The sequence below is a fragment of the Grus americana genome, chromosome 14 (assembly GCF_028858705.1).
Source record: "Grus americana isolate bGruAme1 chromosome 14, bGruAme1.mat, whole genome shotgun sequence".
NCBI classification, from domain to species: Eukaryota; Metazoa; Chordata; class Aves; order Gruiformes; family Gruidae; genus Grus; species Grus americana.
Window position 1 is genome coordinate 1,437,506 of NC_072865.1, and position 17,472 is coordinate 1,454,977.

A 17,472-nucleotide genomic window follows, 5' to 3' on the forward strand; every position below is an offset into this window, starting at 1 on the left:
CATAAAGCACAGTGAGGGCAAGGGAGATAAAACACGTTTGTAGCGACGCCGTGCTGCTCGTGATGCTGGCGGCACAGCCAGAGAGCTCGTCACCACCGGGCAGAGGTGTGCGCCGGCGGCGATGACAGACAGGCGGAGGTGACCGTCAAAGGCCGACACGAGGTTTCACGCCGGTTCCTCCACGCAGGAGCAGGGCTGGGGGAGCTGGGACCTGGAACACCCCCGCTTCATCCCCGCTGCTCACACGCCCCTCTGCACAGCAGCTCGCGACTAAGCCATCGCTGCCGTTCCATTCCACACAGAGGAGAAGCTCCTCCGTCCTAAATAAATACCATGGCCTTTATGTGCCCGTGGAAGCAATTTCTCCAACAACATACATCAACAGACACAGTCTCCCGGTCCCCTCCGGCTGCGCGTTTGATGTCCCTTTGCAGCCCCACGCAGACGTGCCCCAGGACTGCTGCCTGCACCGCCTGTACCAGGGGCTCAGCCTCGCACCTTAACCTCCAACAAGCCCGGTCAAGGCATCCACACGCAAAACCCCGCGCCAGAGCCACGATGCCACCCCGCCACAGCAGCCCCAGCTGGGGGCAAGCCTACCTCTACTTCTTTCTTTGCAACCTGAATGCACAAATTAATCATTTATTTCCAACCAAAAGCAGACGAAGAAAAGATCGTAAACAGGGAACTGTTGGAATTTAGAAGAAAATGTCACTTTTTTAGCGCTGCCATTTGCATGCAGCCACCCCATGCAGCCGGCTGGGAGGGACAGCCAGCACCCCGGCCCCACCGAGCCGCCTCCGCTCCACTGGCAGACAAGAGCATCCTTACAGCCGACAAACACAAATGCATCATAATTTAGGACACCAATGTCGTGGATAAAGCCAGCACTTCAAAAAACTCAGATTTAGTCAGAAAAACGGGAAGCCAGCCCAGGCCTTCATCTCGCGCTAGTTTCTTTTAGTGCCCGTCTCTCTTGAAACTAAGGACAAATTCCTGTTAAGCAACAGAAAGGGGAAAGAAAGGGGGATTTCTGTAATGAGACGCGGACATGCCAACTCACACCGAGACGACCATAAAAAAGGCTGGTTACTAGCAGCGCTGCTTATGCAACTATGGCCCGAGAACTGTCGGCTTTGGAGCCTCTGCTCCGTACGCAGCCGTGTCCATGGCCGGTAGGAACGCCTGGGAGGCACCGGCTGCTGCCCGCCCCGGCACAACCCCACTGGCCACAGCGAAGCCACCTCCGCCAGTGCCACGGGGAGCAAGGGGGGCCTGGGAGAGGGGGCTGCAGTTTGTAAAGAAAGACAAATTGGGTTTCATAAATTAATTGCACTGAAAGATGCAAGCGAAGCCATTACCTTCTCATGGTTCTCTATTAAAATTTCAATCACAATGTTCTGAAATTTGATGTCCATAATGGCAGCAACTGTTTCCTCTTGAGGTCGAAGCAGTGTTGGCCCAAATACCACACCCAGATTAGCAACAGTCATCAGGTTCTGCTTGTGATTATTTGCAACTCTGAAAGAAAAAAAAAAAAAGTAGGTGATAGAACTAATGTGCACAGAAACCCCCTCCCTGCCTCATGGCTGGCACAAAGCTTGCAATGCTGTTTACATTTTTTACACTCCTGGTGAGCTCCTTGAAGGCTCAGCCATGTGGAAAAGTACAAATTTAACTATTGTGTTACTAGAGACCTTTCAGCCTCAGTGAACTGACTAATCCCATAAAACCCCGACACTACGCTGGCCACTGAGTCTCATGTTGCAAACCACTCCCAGGAAAACATCTTGAATCATTAATGCTTAAAACCCTTCTGAAAACAAATTGTTGGACCTCTGACACACGCTGCTCTCCAACTGAATGAGTGACCTAATATGTTCCAAAATTCAATTCCTCCTCACCCATTTAAGCTTTTGCCTGCACCAGAGGTCAGCCCATCCAGCCCGACCAAAACAGGCTGGAAGGCGAAGATCGGGCTCAACCCCGGACCCACGTGCACGCACACGCGCCTTTCTCCACCCCACCGAGGAATCCGCCCGACATGGACACCCGCCCGACATGGACACCCGCTCTCCCAGGGACCCACTGACACTCGAGCCTTCCTCCCTGTCATCTCCATCTATTTTTATGTACGCAAGTACCGCAGCCCACTGGGAGCAGATCAGTTCAGCTGAGGACCTGGCACCCTGGCTAACGTGCGTTCCGGGTGGTTACTTCGGAGGAGCTCTGGTCTGGCCCCTGGTCTTAGTGCTGCAAAGCGTCAGCAGCCCTGATGGGGCACATCCTCTGCTCCGGCTCAGCCTCAGAGAGCCCCGCTGCCGTGCCCCGAAGGCACACTGCAATGCGGGACGCAGCCCCGGGGTCCCCGGGTCGTGTCTGACCGCGAGTGCTGGGGGACCTAGGTGCTCGGCTGCAACGGAGCAACCTCACTGAGTAGCGTGGACTCCGGCTGAGTCACGTGCTGGAGTCACACAACGACACGTGCGCGGGTGACGCAATGAGGACCTGCGGTGGAAGCCCTACAGCCCCGTCTCCGCAACTCTTTCTTGTGGTTTTCTCCTGACCTCTTCAACCAGGAAACTCGATGAGTTCAGGCAGTGCAAACACACAGTTCTAGCCCAAAGGGGTTTTTAGGTGTCTTTTCCCTCTACTCTTTCTCTCCTGTTTTCCCTGGACAAATGCAGTAGGCTAGGACAAAGTGAGGCTGAGACTCAGATCTTTCTGAGTTGTCCCAAAAAGTTATTGCCATGAGCTTTTATTATTGATCTCGGAGCCAAAACACCACAGTGCTCATTGATGTGCGTGCTCAGCTTATTTCAGCACAGTGTAAGCTAGGGCTGACTTAAAAGAAAAGATGCTTTCCATCCTTTTTCATCCAAATCTCACCTGAACCAGCAAAGAACTCTTCATTCCTACATACGGCTCCTCAGGCAGCAGCAGAGGACCTCATCACGGAGCTCAGGGGCTCAGGACTGCTGGCTTAGCTCCCCCCAGCAGCAACCTCAGCCCTATTCACTGCCCGGGCAAGAAGTCTCACCTCTGGTGCTTGTTACATCCCTAGAGAATACGCAGAGGTGTCACCTCCAAGTCTCCGCTTAGGTTACGACTCCAAAGGTGCAGAAGTCCCAGCGAAAGTCCCCTGGGAGCTTGCAGGACCTTCCTCTTACCCGTAACTTCCCCCACTGTCAGGAAGCTCTGAGTATCTTATCACACGTGCCCGAGAAATCTCCCGTGTCAGTAAACTGCAGCGCAGGGGGTTGGAACTGGATGATCTTTAAGGTCCCTTCAACCCAAACCATTCCATGGTTCCATGGGCTGCCCCAGAGAAAGGCTCTGCTGACAGAGACGACAGCCTGGGGGCGAAGGAGCCCTATGCTGGCAGCGAGGCCACGCGCTGCCCCACGCGCTGCCCCACGCGCTGCCCCACGCGCTGCCCGGCGGGGCTGTTGCCACCCCGCTCTCCCGATCGCCTCCACCCAGCCCGGCTGGCCATCCCCATCCCGGTGCAGAGCCTCTCCCCATCCGCACCGGAGCAGGAGCAGACCAGGCAGCAGCCTGCCCCGACCGGCAGAGCTGGTGGGGTACGAGCAAACTTTCTGTAGGAGGTCAGAACCTCAGGGAGCAGAGACGTCCAATAGCAAACAAATTCTTACTTAGGAAAAAACTTGCTTGCTTACAGGAAAATCCTCCTACTTACACAGGGACTCACACCTCTTTCCCCACTCCAACCTACCTCCTTATCAAGACATTTACAAGCATCAACGATGTTTTTACATTGCAACAACAGCTGTACGTCAGACAAAAGTTCACATGCTCCTATTTGAATTTTGAAAAACGCAGCTGTAATTCAAACAGTTTTGAAAAGTACTAATAAAATAATAATTTTTAATGATCTCCTGTGGTTAGTTAAACAAAGTTCATTTATAAAAAAACAACTGAATTGATCCAAGTCTTACAAAATTAGGTCCCTCCATTTCTCATTACCGTTACCATGTAATACATCACTCTAATAAATTGCATTGTCATTGACTCATTACGGCTAGGCAGCTGTGCACGGTCCTGTTAATTATTTCAGACTAAACTATTAATGACTTCCCAGCCAGGACACGGTCCTGCAGCACCAGCCGCAGACCTGGCTCTGCTTTGCCCGAGGAATGCCCACGTGCCCAGACACGAGCGCTGGCCCTCGCCTCTGTCCCATGGTCAGCACCAAGCTCCCCTCTACCATCTTTGCTTTAAAATTTGTGAAGTGAAGCCATTCTGCCACTGTGCAGGTCTGGCTCCTTTCTGGAATAAACCCCGGTGGCACATGAACTTCTGATCCGTACCACGGGTACTTTTCCAGCAGCAGTCTTCACAACGCTCGGTTACCAAAGCTATGCTACAAAACATGATTCACCTTTCACATCCTTCAAATTCCACAGCCATTATCCACATGATAATTCACTATAAATTATACCTCTTCATCAGCCTTTGTACCAGAAAATAATGCTGCAGTTTCTAAAGATGGGGCGTTCTCATCCCAAAGTGTGCTTAATGTTTTTCGGCAGGCATTGTTAGTGCCATTCCTGAGCTGCCCTTTAGAAGGTTTCCAAGTATTTGCTGTATTTTCCTTTTAACCTGCTGTTTCTTTCTGGCCCCCGGTGCACTCTGAAAGCAATTGCACTAATAGTAATTTAGATGGGTCCTTTTTCAGTTCTCTCTCCATCCACGCTTTGCAGAAGTCACTTCCAGCACAAGCAGGAGGTGGGAATCAACAACTAATGGAGAAACGTGCAGAGCAACACCTTAACTCCTGCTTGGTGCTTGCAACGTGCCAGGCTAGCCCTGACTTTTGGACTCTGGGCTGTTCCTCCTCCTTGCAGCACACGATGGTTCCCACGTGTCTCCAGGATCAGCGGGAGACCAGCGCGGCAGCGTGGGACAGACTGCGGAGCCCCTTGACCGGGGAACAGCCACACTCAGCAAGGCATCACCAGCGAGCAGCCCTGCAAAGGGACTTTGTTCCGTGAAGACCTGACCCATTTGGTGCAAGCCCAAGAGGCTGCCGCCAGCACCCAGCCAAAGGAGCTGGAGACCCAGCTCTGCCGCCCGAGGGGACACCCCGGGCCGGGAGCCGAGGGCTCCGTGGGAGCCCTGTCCCCACGGCGGAACGGGCAGGTCGTGTTTCCTGGGGGGGTCCCTGGACGCCCGCTCACTTTACATTCACTTTCAGAAAAACAGAGGAGAATGAGAGCGGAGTAAATCCATGTTGTGTGTTAAATTAGATTATGCCTGGGTTGCTTGGATACTGTATAATCACTGGCATGACCAAACATAATTTAATACAGAGTAATTGGTAGTCAAGCTTCAGTGCAGAGAAAGCATACAGGAACAGTAAATATTTCGCTGTTGCACTGGCTTGCAATCAGCATCCTGTAACCGAGGAGGAGAAATGCAGCGGAGCCGGGGGTGCGGCAGGCTGGGGGAAGTGCTGCACTGGGCTGTTTTTCTTTCACAGATATTCATGATTTCAGTTTCTTCAGCCCGGTCAACAGCTCATATTTATTTTCATGGAAATCCAATTAAAGAACTCATTTGCTTCTCCAGTGACCTACAGAGAAAGGTGCATTGCGGGAGCAGAGGACGCGCGGGTGCAGCACACGGGAGCTGCCCGCCCCCCCAGTAACACGGCCGGACCCGGCACCACCACAGCCGGGGGCCGAGCCGCCGCTGCAGGCACCACAGCTCGACGCCGCACACAGAGCCGAGGGCGACAAAACACGGACGAACTTGAGACTTTTGGGCTGTGAACTGGCATCAGCGGGATTACCTAGTACTGGTGGACACGGTCCCGCTGGTACGTGCCGTCACCGCAACGAACGCGCTGCTCTGAGCCGGCTCCCCCGGCCGCGCCGGGCACCAGCGACCGCACAGCTCCACGGGCCTCTCCAGGGGATGCCACGTGGGCACCTGGCTCTGCTGCCCACTGAGCTCTCGCCTTCTCTGGCTGGAATCACTTTGCCTATGTATTTTATATACAAAATTTTTATATATAAAATACACGCGTATAAGCCTCAGCCAAAGAGTGCTGTTATTAGTTCAAATATCTTCCCCGATTCAGAGAAAAATCTCTGAGAAAACAAACATCTGCAAGGGAACAAAGGCAAAGTCTGGAGTGCTTCTATTTCCAAGCCTGGGACAAACCTTTGAAAACAGAGTGCTTGTTACGGCTGGCCTAACAGGACCTTATTGGATGGGAAATAATGAAGCTAATTCACGTTGCTACAGGTAAAAATACGTTTTGTGTCTGCCACCACCATCAAAACTTCTGTTCAAGGTGAAAAGCCAATCACGCAGAGGGTTAGCAACCCCAAAATTATTTGGGGTGCTCTGGGTAGTTTGTTACAAATTGAACACATTTGACTCCGGGCAGGACTGAAGGACAGAAACCACAGAGAACGCAGACAGCACGCTGGGTGACGGCAGCACCTCTGGATCCACCGCCCCCGTGGTGCTGAGCGAGTCGGTACGTGGAAGAGCCGTGCTAACCCCCGCCGGAGAGAGCCCAGCACGCAGCAGCCGTGTCCCACCGAGTCCTACAAAGGAACTCACGTCTGGGGCAGCGCGGCTGCCGGCTCGGGGAGAGCCTGGGCAAGGCTGCTGGGGGGCTCCCTTCAAGCAGAACCCCGCAGCCGGTGTCCCTGCCCCCCCGCTCCCCCACTTCCATCCACTTACTTTGGATGGCGCGCGCTGCCGGACAGAGAGCGGGCGGCTGCTCGCGCATGCAATTGGCGGCATTTATCGGGTAAAATCTAATGACTTCTGGGAAATGTTCCTGGGTGCGTTCAAGTCATCCCTGCACATTATTGAGTTTAATTGGGCTGCAGCTGATGAGCACGTAGGTGGAGAGCCGGGCGAGAAGCTTCACCCCTCTCTGCGGGGCCGCAGGAGCTGTGCCCCGGACGGTGGCCCTGCGGTTCCTGGGGATTGCCCGCTCCTCGCCCAAACCCACCACGGGTTACCCACCCCCGCAGCCCCGTGCTCGGGAACGGCGTCCGAGGGCTGGGAGCACAGCCGGGGTGTTATCGCAGGGGCACTGCAGAACACTGTGCCGCGAGGCAGAGATGTGAAACCCAGCTGTGCGCAGCCACCGCCTTCTGCTCGGAGGGAAACCTGAATGGTGCTGGCATCCGCGCCATCCCTGGTACCCAAACCCAGAGAAGCCCAGTACCGAGTCTGGTGAAAAGCAAGCTTGGGTCAGGAAAGAAACAGCTCGAGTTTTAAAACAACGCAAATAACAATAATCATGAAAATGTTTTTCAGTTACTAAAAGGAGATTCTTTTAAAAAACCAAAGCTCCCCTCCTGCGCTATCAGAAACAGAGGAGACTGGAAATAGAAATTCTTCATCAAGTGCCGTTGTAAGCACAAGTGTCACCCATTACTCACAGCAAGAGAGCCAAGAAGGCTGTGGCACATTAAAAAGGAATTACACCTGCAGCACTAACCGCTGGCGTCCCAGGTAGCTAAATCGGTCAATCACGCATTTGAATAACCGTTCCCAAAAGGTCCCTGTGCACAGGAGGAGGTGACGGGGACATCGATTCGCACTGGGCTCTGGCAGACAGCCGTGCCGCCGTGAAGAGCAATGCGGAGCGGAGAACCGGGGAGCAGGATCAGCTCCACTTCATCTCCCGAGCCGGGGCACACACGCACAGAAACTAAACACTTACAAATTGCATAACCGTAATTTATCCTGTCGTGTTTTATTAAGGCTCTGGATGTGCCTGTGCTCTTCTGGGCTGCTCTTGGATGAGGGGAGCTCTGCAAGGGCCAGAGCAGCCTGGAGCCGCAGGAGGACGAGCTCGCTGGGCTTGCTCAGCCGCCACGTGGTCACTGCATGTTCTCAGCACGCAGGAACAGGGACGGCAGCACGGGCAAAACACCACCGTACGCAGCCCAAGCCTTCCCAGGCTGCAGAGCCTCAGCACCGCAGCTTCAGCACCGCCGCTCAAGCGGGGAGAGCCAAGTACTGAGGAATGCAGATGGAGGCCAGCGGATCTGAAAGGAGGACAGATCATCAGGGAAATACAAAACCTCCCAGTGAAGACAAGGAGAAACTTTCTGAAAGGAGTTGACAAAACCTTCAGACGCAACACTGAGAATTAAAGGGGTTTTCGACAAGCAGCCGCGTTGCTCTCGGGCTTCCCTGCTCAGCTGGGACAAAACATGCGCCTGCACTGTTTCTGGGCGGCTTGACTTGCTCCAACAAGACTCTCTTTTTCTCTCGGGTGAATCTGGCCACAGCTGGATGCTTGGGTTTACTCCCAGGGATAAAAAAAAAAAGCGCTCATATCACACTGAACAGATGCAGAGGCCAAACGTGAAGTTCAGTATCGGTAACTCTAATCAGTGTGAATACCATACGTGCCGTGACTTGCAAGGAAAACACATACGGTGCTGCCACGCTCCTCTGGTTCAGGCTATCCAGACCAAGTCGCCTCGGTTTCCAAAGCCATCCTCTCTGGCTTTGGAGCTTGATGCCAGACCTCGGGGGGATGTGCTGACAGGGGGAACCCGAACCTGCTCACCATCCCTCAGCCCACGGCTGCGGCCGGGGTGAGCGGCACGGGCCGGCACGTTCCCCACGCCCCGGCACAGCGTTGGCAGCACCAGGGGTTTCCATTGACGCCCCGGTGAAAGCCATGGGCACAGCCACGAGTTGATGTTAAAATGTCACCATGGTTTCCACCTGCAGAAACGCAGCTAGCCAAAGGGGACCTCACCCTCAAACGTCCCCCGGGGACGGAGCTGGAACGGGGGCTGCCAAGGCTGCAAACACTGTCCCCTGTGCCGCTAGCACCCTGCAACGGCAATGCCCTGGTTGTTTGAGACCAGCACCCTTCCCACAGCCCACGGGACACGCTGGGCACCGCAGAGGATCTGCCACCCTTCCCTGCACGGGCCAAACCCCAGCACCACACCAGCGAACTTCATGTTCACAGCACGCAACCAAGAGGCAACACCAGTGAATGCAATTCCCATACCCCACACCCCAAACCCCCAGCCTTGCACTTCTTCCCTTAATTTTGGCCGTATGTGTGCAAGCACAGCATTCAGTTACAACTTCAGTCTGCTGCACTCAATTACATCTTTCCTCTTTACAATAATAACAATAGTTATTTTACCCATTAGCGACAGCCACGGCAGCTCGTGCTGCAGCGGAGCTTTGGCTGGCTCCGGGCTGTACCTGCAGCCCCGCGAGAGCCGTCCCGTGCACGAGCACCACCGGCCCTGCTGCCCCCAGCAAAGCCCCCGCTGCGCAGGCGGGTTTTCCTCCGAAAACAGAAATTGCTGATGTTTTCCCACTGATATAAGAAAATCTATATAGCCGGCGGGGCAATAAAAGCCTGAAAGAGCAGGTACGCGTTAATGAGAAATCCTTTGAAAGATCTGCCGCGATGGCAAGCGACGTGCCGAAGCCTACCTGACAGATGGAAACCAGCCAAAGCAAATGGGCTTCCAGAAGCCTCCCAGCAAGAACGGGCAGCGGTTTCAGCAAGCGCAGCTGCCCCGGCTCTGCAGCCCGACGGGCGCCGTCCCTCGGGGAGCCACGGGAAACAGGTCATAGCCCAGGGCCAGGTCGCCAGGTCAGGAGCAGAACTTACCCGCCTGTACAGTCACACAAGTGCATTGGCCACAGGGAAGAGCAACAAAGCAGGGGGGTTTTTTTGGCTTTTTTTCTTCCACCTTAGGGGTATTTTGGAGCACATTCACTTCACAAATGCGAGATTAGTGCCCTTCCCTGCAAAACACTGAATTCCTAAAAAAAATCCTTAAATGGAAAGAAAGTGAAGACAGAAATAACCAGCTTTGTAGAATAAATTAAAGTCATGGTTACAAAAGCAGGAAAAACGCCTGTCCCATCCTTGCCGGTGGAACAAGGCTTTGCCCAACAATTTGAAACATAATCCCCCCAGGTTTCATGCGCCCCGTCACACACGCGTGGGCAGACCCGCTCAGCCCGCCATGCCCTTCCCACTCTTCCTGGCAGCAGGTAACGTCCAATTGCCACAAACTTCCATGGAACTACGTTAGAAGAGTGCAGTAACTATTTAATTTACTAACATAACAGCCTGCTAATGCTCACAGCGGGGCACCCGTGCAGCCGATGGACGGACCCTCCTGCCTCCTCCCTCTGCGGGATGACTTAGATTAAGGGAGCAGGAGCCAAGAAATGCATTTCCACATACATTTGTACGTACACGCATACATAAAGCCCGTGGAAAGCAGGACTGGCTCCCTCAGCTCAGCCCTGGTCCGCCTGGCGTCACCACCAAGCCAGAGAACGTCCTACGCAAACCAGCTCCTTTCCCCCGGGGGTGCCAGCATCGCCCGGGTTTTCCAGCACGGAGGCTGCGATCGCATTCGGGTTTTCTCCGCCAGCGGCTCCCGGAGCCTCCCGGCCCCGCCAGCCCCAAACGGTGGCTTTCAGACCCTCTGCCCCACGCTCCTCCGTGTGCACCTTCCACACGCACAGCAGGCGTTTTGAAAAATACCTGCTTCTCAGTTTGAATGGAGTTACAAACCGTAGTTACAAAAAGGCTAGACCTGACTAGACGTGCGGTTTAGTCACTTGAAGATGGACAGAGGAGACACGTCCGGCTTGGGCTGGGGATCGCTCCCGCACCCCGCGGAAAACCGCAGCTCAAAGACATCTTGGCGCTTGTGATTTTTATTCTCCTTTCTTCTGTGGAAAAAGGATTTGACTAAAATCTATATAATTGAATTTGGTTTAGTACCGGGTCTGTTCAGCGTAAGAGCAATCTAGAGAAGCTCTCATTAAAATGTCTAAGTCCCACTCTGTCTGCGGGGATGGAGCAGACACCACCAGGGAGAGATGCCAGCTATTTATTGGAAATCTTTTGCTCACTCTAGATTCAATCTGTTTCTGTACATAGTTTCAGTTTCACTGTGATAAACAATTAAAAAGAATCCAGATAATTAGGCGCTATCAATAACCTCCATCCAACAACGTAAAGTTCAATCGCAAGCCCACAAGAATTCACTCTTGGGTAACACAAAACGCCTGGTGCTTCTCCCGGCGATCCCGGCTGTCCGGCGGGAGCTCGGCAGAGATGTGCAACCACGGAAATTCCACAGCAAACCCAGCCTATGCCGCGTTCCATGCTACTAACCCGTTGGTCCTGCCAGCGTGGGTGATGTAAGCTTTAACCTAATTTAAGACACCCGTTAGCATATCTAGAGATGACTCTTACGCATGATGAAGACACAAGAGCGGTGAAGAATCTGATAAGAGATGCTGCCATCTCTGAAGTGCATGCCTCTCCAGCTAAAAACTGGGGAGCCTTCAGAAAATATAAGGACCTTCTGGAGAAGCATGAAAGAAATAGCTACCAGAAAATGCAAACAGCTCATCTATTGACAATCCAGGCTGAGGGGGTGAAAAGTTCATTTGCAGAAGTAGAACAAAACCTTTTGCTAATTTACACGTTACAGGAAGCCAAGCCCACAGAACACAGCAAACACCTACAGGTTTTTTGTGTGCGTGTTTTGTTTTTTTTTTTAAATTCTGCAGAATCTCATATTAAAAACAAAAGCAGAAGAGTAAGAGGGAGCCAGAGCTTGCAAGGCGGAGGGCATGCACCCAGCCTTGTGCTCTGCACAGCGTGCCCAGTGTTCCAGGGGCCGCATCCTGCACAGCACAACCCTATCAACACCGTGCCCCCACCAGTCCCTGCTAAACCCGGAGCGGTCTCTGCTCTGCGGAGAGCATCACCAGCTCCTCCAGGAAAGGGCAGGGGGAAACCCAAGGTGTTGCTGCTGCCCCGCGAGGCTTTGACACCTCCGGCTCCGAAGCGTGAATGGTTCCTAAGGAGCTGCTGCATCACGCCACAGCGGTCCTTGAGCACGGGATGCCTCCCGCAGAAGGGCTTCAGCGGTGGGAAAGGACCTCCCTCACCGCAAGTCCTGAGCAGAGAAAATAGCAGGAAAACAAGGGAACGCATTCACGACGTCATCGTTACCCCAGCTGCTAATTGCAAACGCAGCTTGGGAGCGCGCTCGCTGTGCTGCTGCTGCTGCGTACCTGGTGGCAGGCACTCCAAACCCCAGCAGGAGCAAGGAGCCAATCTGCTGGCACGTTATCAATAATCCAGTGGATTATTTTGTGGTAGCAGAACAAAAACGGATGCAGGTCATTTGCAACCAGATCAAGACCACGTAAGAGACCGCCTGCGACAGACGGGGAGGTCTGAGCACCCACTGACCAGTCCAAGCGCTGCCTCTGCGGGATCCGAACACGCACAGGATTTCTGCGGGGAGGCAGGAGAAGGCGCAGGGCAGGCTCCTTCCTCTCTGCAAAGCTCCCTGGTTGAAAAAAACCTAACCCCCAACAAGCTATGCTAAAGGTAAAATTAAGTTCAGGAGCCCAATGCAAAAACTAAGAGAACAAGGGAGACGTTAGGCCGAACATGCAGACTTCATTAATGCTGGGAAGGCGTGTGAGCGCGGGGGAGCCGAGGGGCAGCGCAGCCCCCACCGGCGGCTCTGCCAGAGCCCTGCAGACCTCCGCGGCTTTGTCTTCCCACAGAGCTACAGGTGGTTCCAGTTAAATGCTGTAATTCAATTAGCCAGGCAAGATGGGCGCGCTAAGATTTCAAACTAATCTGCAGAGCGATCGCTCATCCACCGCCTGTCTCCCACGTTAAAAATACCCCAGAACCTGCCCAGAGCCCGATGCGATGGAGGAGGGAGACTGGGAGGACGTCGCACTGCGCTCCGGGAGCCGGGAGCGAGGTCGGGTCCCCCGCACGGCGTGCTGCCGCAGTGTTACCTTCCCCTTCACCCGCCCTCCCAGGCTGCTCCTTCCAACCCCCTTCTCCTGCCTTGTGCGGCGAGCCCGCTGCATTGCTGCTGGCGTGGTTGGCTTTTCCCGTGCAGGGAGAAAAAGAAACAGACGACCGGCTATACTTGCTAATCATGTCAAAGCACTGAAACAAAACAGAGTTTTATTGATTTGAGCGGGCTTGGCTCCAATTGGGAAGAGGATGATTTGAAATAGTTGCTTAGAACTGTATTTTTGAAATGAAGGATGTTCTTGTTTTGTTTTGTTTTAGCATGATCAGCCTAAACTTTCCTTCTCCCTTACCATACGCTGGTTCACATCTTTTGCCCTGCCCGCCTAGGGTACGTATAGGCAACACTCGTGCCCGGCAGGACCGATGCGGATACGCACCTCCACGCACACCGGCAGTGACGGCCCTGGCAGCACCGTCGGTCACTTGCTGCCGCGGTGGGGATGAAGCTCCGGGGAGCTGCGGCCGGGCTGGGCTCACACGCCGTGGCATCCTCTCTCTGCTGCTCCCTGAACCGCCCGTACCAGCTGTCCCAAGACAGTGCACTGGGTTAGCTGGGACTGAGGATGCCTCGGCACAGCGGCTCTGGGGATGCCCGGCAGCACCGGCTCCGGCACGGGACTGCCTCCAGCACGGCACAGAGGCACGGTGCTCACCTGGCTGCAGACCCTGGCAGCACCCATCACCCATCCCAGCTCCCCAGGGGCGAGGACCTGATGCTCCAAACCAAGACACAAGGCAGAGAAACAAAACAAGAGAAAAAGGAACAAAAGGAAAGAGCGGGACAAAAAGCAAGAGCCGGACCCGGGACAGATGAGCCCCGGGCAGGATTCTCCCAGCTCCTGCAAGGCAGAGTGTGCCTACAGGGAAATCACCTCTCGTGTGACGTGCCTTGTGCTACCCACGGGAGCACCCGGATCCTTTGGGTCACTCGAACTGCCGGGACTTCACCCGGGACCCAGCAGTGCTGGGATCAAATGGGATCAGAAACAGGCACCAGGCAAAAAAAATGGCATTTCTGAAGCGCGGGGAGCAGGCAGCTGCGTGGGAGGATCGCCGCCTGGCCTGGCCACGCGAGGTCAGGGAACTCGCTCGCTATTTTCTTTTGGCAGCCAAATCAGGCGAGGAGCATATGAGAGAAGTGCATCTCAGAGGCCTCAGCGGCTAGTGGAAATTTCCAGAACATCCTGGACAAGAGTGACTTACTGGAAGTAATACATAAATCAAGCAAATGAATAGTTAGCAGACAGCAGCATAAACAGCTGCCACGGGGATGAAATCAGACCTGCTGTGCCAAGAGGCGTCAGCCTCCTCGCCGGCTGCACCTTCGGGGGGAAACGGGGAAAACAGCCCACGGAAAAGCACATTTCTGGGGAAGCAGCCGCCCCAAGTCCCGCCCAGGTGCTGCGGTGGGTTTCCTGAAGCCCCGGGCACTGAGCACACCACGGCGAGCGTCGCACCGCTGCTGGGGACCCCGGCTCCGACGGGGCTCTGCACGGGCAGCACAGCCTGGGGAGCACGGCACAGGGCTGCCAAGGACGGGACTGCTCCACGCGAAGGAAAACAAGCGCCGGGTTGTATTTTTAGGCAGAAGACCTAGAGGATTTTTTTCTTCTCCTTTGCCAACAATCCCTCGTTCAGCAGAGAGCCCTCCAAAACGCGCTTCGCTCCCCGTCCAGCCCCTGCCCCATCCCGCCGACGGGCTGTAGCGGAGGGTGGGTTTTGCTGGATCTCTGGGCCGTGGCCGATAGCAGCCGCCCTGCAGAGCCCATGGAAACCATCCGCACTGATAAGTGGAAAACAATTTGTGCTAGAGATAGCAATCACTATCATGTTGGTTAAAACACGTAAACTAGAAAACACCACCGCAGCAAAAACAAAGGGAACTAGTCACTGCTGGCCAGGCCGCAGCTGTGAATGATTAAAGATAATTAATTCTGCTAAATACACGTACACACATTTCTTCTGCAGCCTCCTTAATTGTTTTGACCTTTTGCCAGGAGAGGAGCGGACACGCAGACAGGGGCAGCCCTGCTCCTCCTCGGGCCGGGGGATGCACGCAGCGGCAGGGAGCGGTGCAGAGCCGCGGGAGGGTCTCGGGAGCCCCGTGAAGGGTGCACAAGCACCGCACCAGGTGCACCGGTGAACCTGGATCTCACTGCTACAAGAACAAAGCAAAGCTCAGGTGTCAAATTATGCCCATGCCAAAAAAATAATTCCTAGATCCTTGAAACACAATCAGTGCGAAATCCTCCTGCTCTGCACCTCCAAAGCATTTATTCCTTGATGAGAAAGTACATTAAAAAAGAAGAAAAACACAGGGATGATATCACAGCTCCACTAACAAAAATGGCAATTTTCTGCAAGCAGCTCCACTCCCGGCAGCACCATCGGCGCAGCCACCCGCGAGCTCGGCAGCACCGCGCGCCTCCACTTCGCTTTGACCTGCTTTAACTTAACTTGGCAGAAAAAAACCAAACTGGTTTAATCAGAGCTGGCACATTCTGTTGACAAAAAAGCATCTGAAACTACACCGTAGCCATTCTTGGAGATAGGTGCTGGGCCAAAAGGCGCTATCTGCAGCAATACAACGCAGAAGCATGTGAGCAGGAGCGTGTTGCTAGGTGATGTGCTGTGGGACAGCCTGCTGCACCCAAGGTGCTCTGCAGCACCGAGGAAGGGTTGTTTTCTTTCTTTCCTTCCCAACTAGAAACAGTGGAGGAAAAATCCCAGAATAAAAAGAAAAAAAACCCTGAAGATGGTGGGAGCAGTCCCACGCCGTGCAGAGCTCGAGCCTGCTGCCCCGTCGGGCCCGGGGAAGGCTCAGCACAAAGTGCTAAAAAATGATGCTGGAAAAGGCATTTGGGAGAGCGGGGAGCGCGCGGCGGCGAGGGGCTGTGTCACTGCTGGTACCACGCGCTCGCACCCAGCTCGCCACATCTCCTGGCATCAGTTCTTCCTGTAGCTTTTTAAAAGGTGTATTCCCTATTTTTAAAGCAGGGGATGAGGAGCACCCTCAGCAGCCATCCCCGCAAACACCGAAAGCTCCCAGGATCAACAGACTGACCAAGCAACAGTGACCGGTAACTAAAACAGCTACAAGAAGGAGAAGATACGGGCCGGGTTTGCCTTTCAGTTCCTTGAAAGCCATGGGCTATTCTGGCCTGAGACAAGAGAAACCAGGCGATTGTTAAGATCATCCAGGGTCTCCCTAACTTCAGTTGCTGCATCCCCAGACGTGCCTGTTGGCAGGGCCAGCAGATGCAGGCACGGGGCGTACTGGGATGGTCCAGACTGCGGGTGTTGAGGCTTTCCTGCAGAGATCCCCTTGGAAAAACATCGGAACAAAGAGATCTCCTCTCTTTCAGGAACAGTAAATCACAGCTGGGTTTATCACAGGAATCCTGACAGCGTGAACATGTCCCAAGAAGGAAAATTAAAGGTTTCACCTACTCATGGGTCAAAGAATAACATCATAATAGCAAGTTTCACTGGAACCAGGGACCGTAGAGCAGAGGAGGAAATTTGCAGCATTATGTTCCTGATGAAGGAGCATGGACAGGGATTGCTCACGCCCTGTTTTTCAGTGGATAATTGCCCGGACACCTGAACATGAGACAGGAGGCAGGGCAAATAGGCTTAGGGATACAGCAAGATGCAGAAACCAACTTCATTTTCTATTTATAGGCTCCTCTCCCTCCACCCTGCCTGTGCCTGTCCCCGGGACCTGTCCTCCCCCCGCCTCCAGCTCCCCGCTCCCTTCCCGCGCAGGGGGAGGCAGCCCGGGCGCAGCAGTGCTTCCCTCCGGCGGGGCCGCGGGGGCACGAGCCCTCGCGTGTGCAGGGGAAACCCACGACATTTCCCTGCTGTGCAGAAGGAAGGGCACTGCTCAGCCACCTCAGAGGCGCTTATCCCGGCTGATATTTGTGTTAATAATTGCCATTTTTTAATGTACCAGGTGTATTAGGGTGGGTTTATTACTGTTACTAACGGCAGCCCCATGCCACACGAGGAGCCCCGTGTCCCTTTTCACTAAGCAGCAGTAAACACACAAACCAAAAGAACAGGGGATGTAAGACAACGTGGGACAGACTCTCTTTCTCTATTTGATACAGACTGACTTCTGCTTTTAGTGTAAGAGATCTCCACAGTAATACTGTAAGAAATATCTTTTAGCTCATCTGATAAAAATGCAAATCTTGATTATTCATACATTACTTAAAATAAAATAAAAAAGCCCCAGAAATGGATGAGGCAATCCCCTCATGAATCCGAGAAGGGCAGCCCAGCGTGGCGGGGCCAGGAAGGGGCCCTTTGGTGCTGGCGTTAGCTCCGGACACCCTGCTCTTGGCTCCTCTCGCCGGCGACGGGGCAGCACCCAAAGCCGCGCCGGTCCCCGCCCCAGGGCATCCCCCTTCCCCACGCAGTCGCCCGGGGCAGCCAGACCCCCGTCCCCTCCGCCACACTCTCCCTCCCTCCAAACACCTGCAGCTGTGAAGCTTTATCTGCACCACAACATCATTAATCCGGCTTTACGGTACCACTGCCGCAACCGGTGCGCGGCCAGGAGCCGCAGCAACGCGTCCCGCAGCAGGCCGCCCTCCCGCTGC

At 54.2% G+C, this 17,472-nt stretch overlaps 1 protein-coding gene across 10 annotated transcripts in view; it reads right to left on the bottom strand.

Moving 5' to 3' along the window:
- Window positions 1-17,472, bottom strand: part of ARHGAP26 (Rho GTPase activating protein 26) — a 147,887-nt gene that overhangs the window by 45,532 nt on the left and 84,883 nt on the right. For all 10 annotated transcript variants that reach the window (XM_054842095.1, XM_054842094.1, XM_054842090.1 and 7 more), the window contains one exon: window positions 1,362-1,521. In XM_054842095.1, the coding sequence (XP_054698070.1) occupies window positions 1,362-1,521 (160 nt within the window). The remainder of the gene's footprint in view (window positions 1-1,361; window positions 1,522-17,472) is intronic.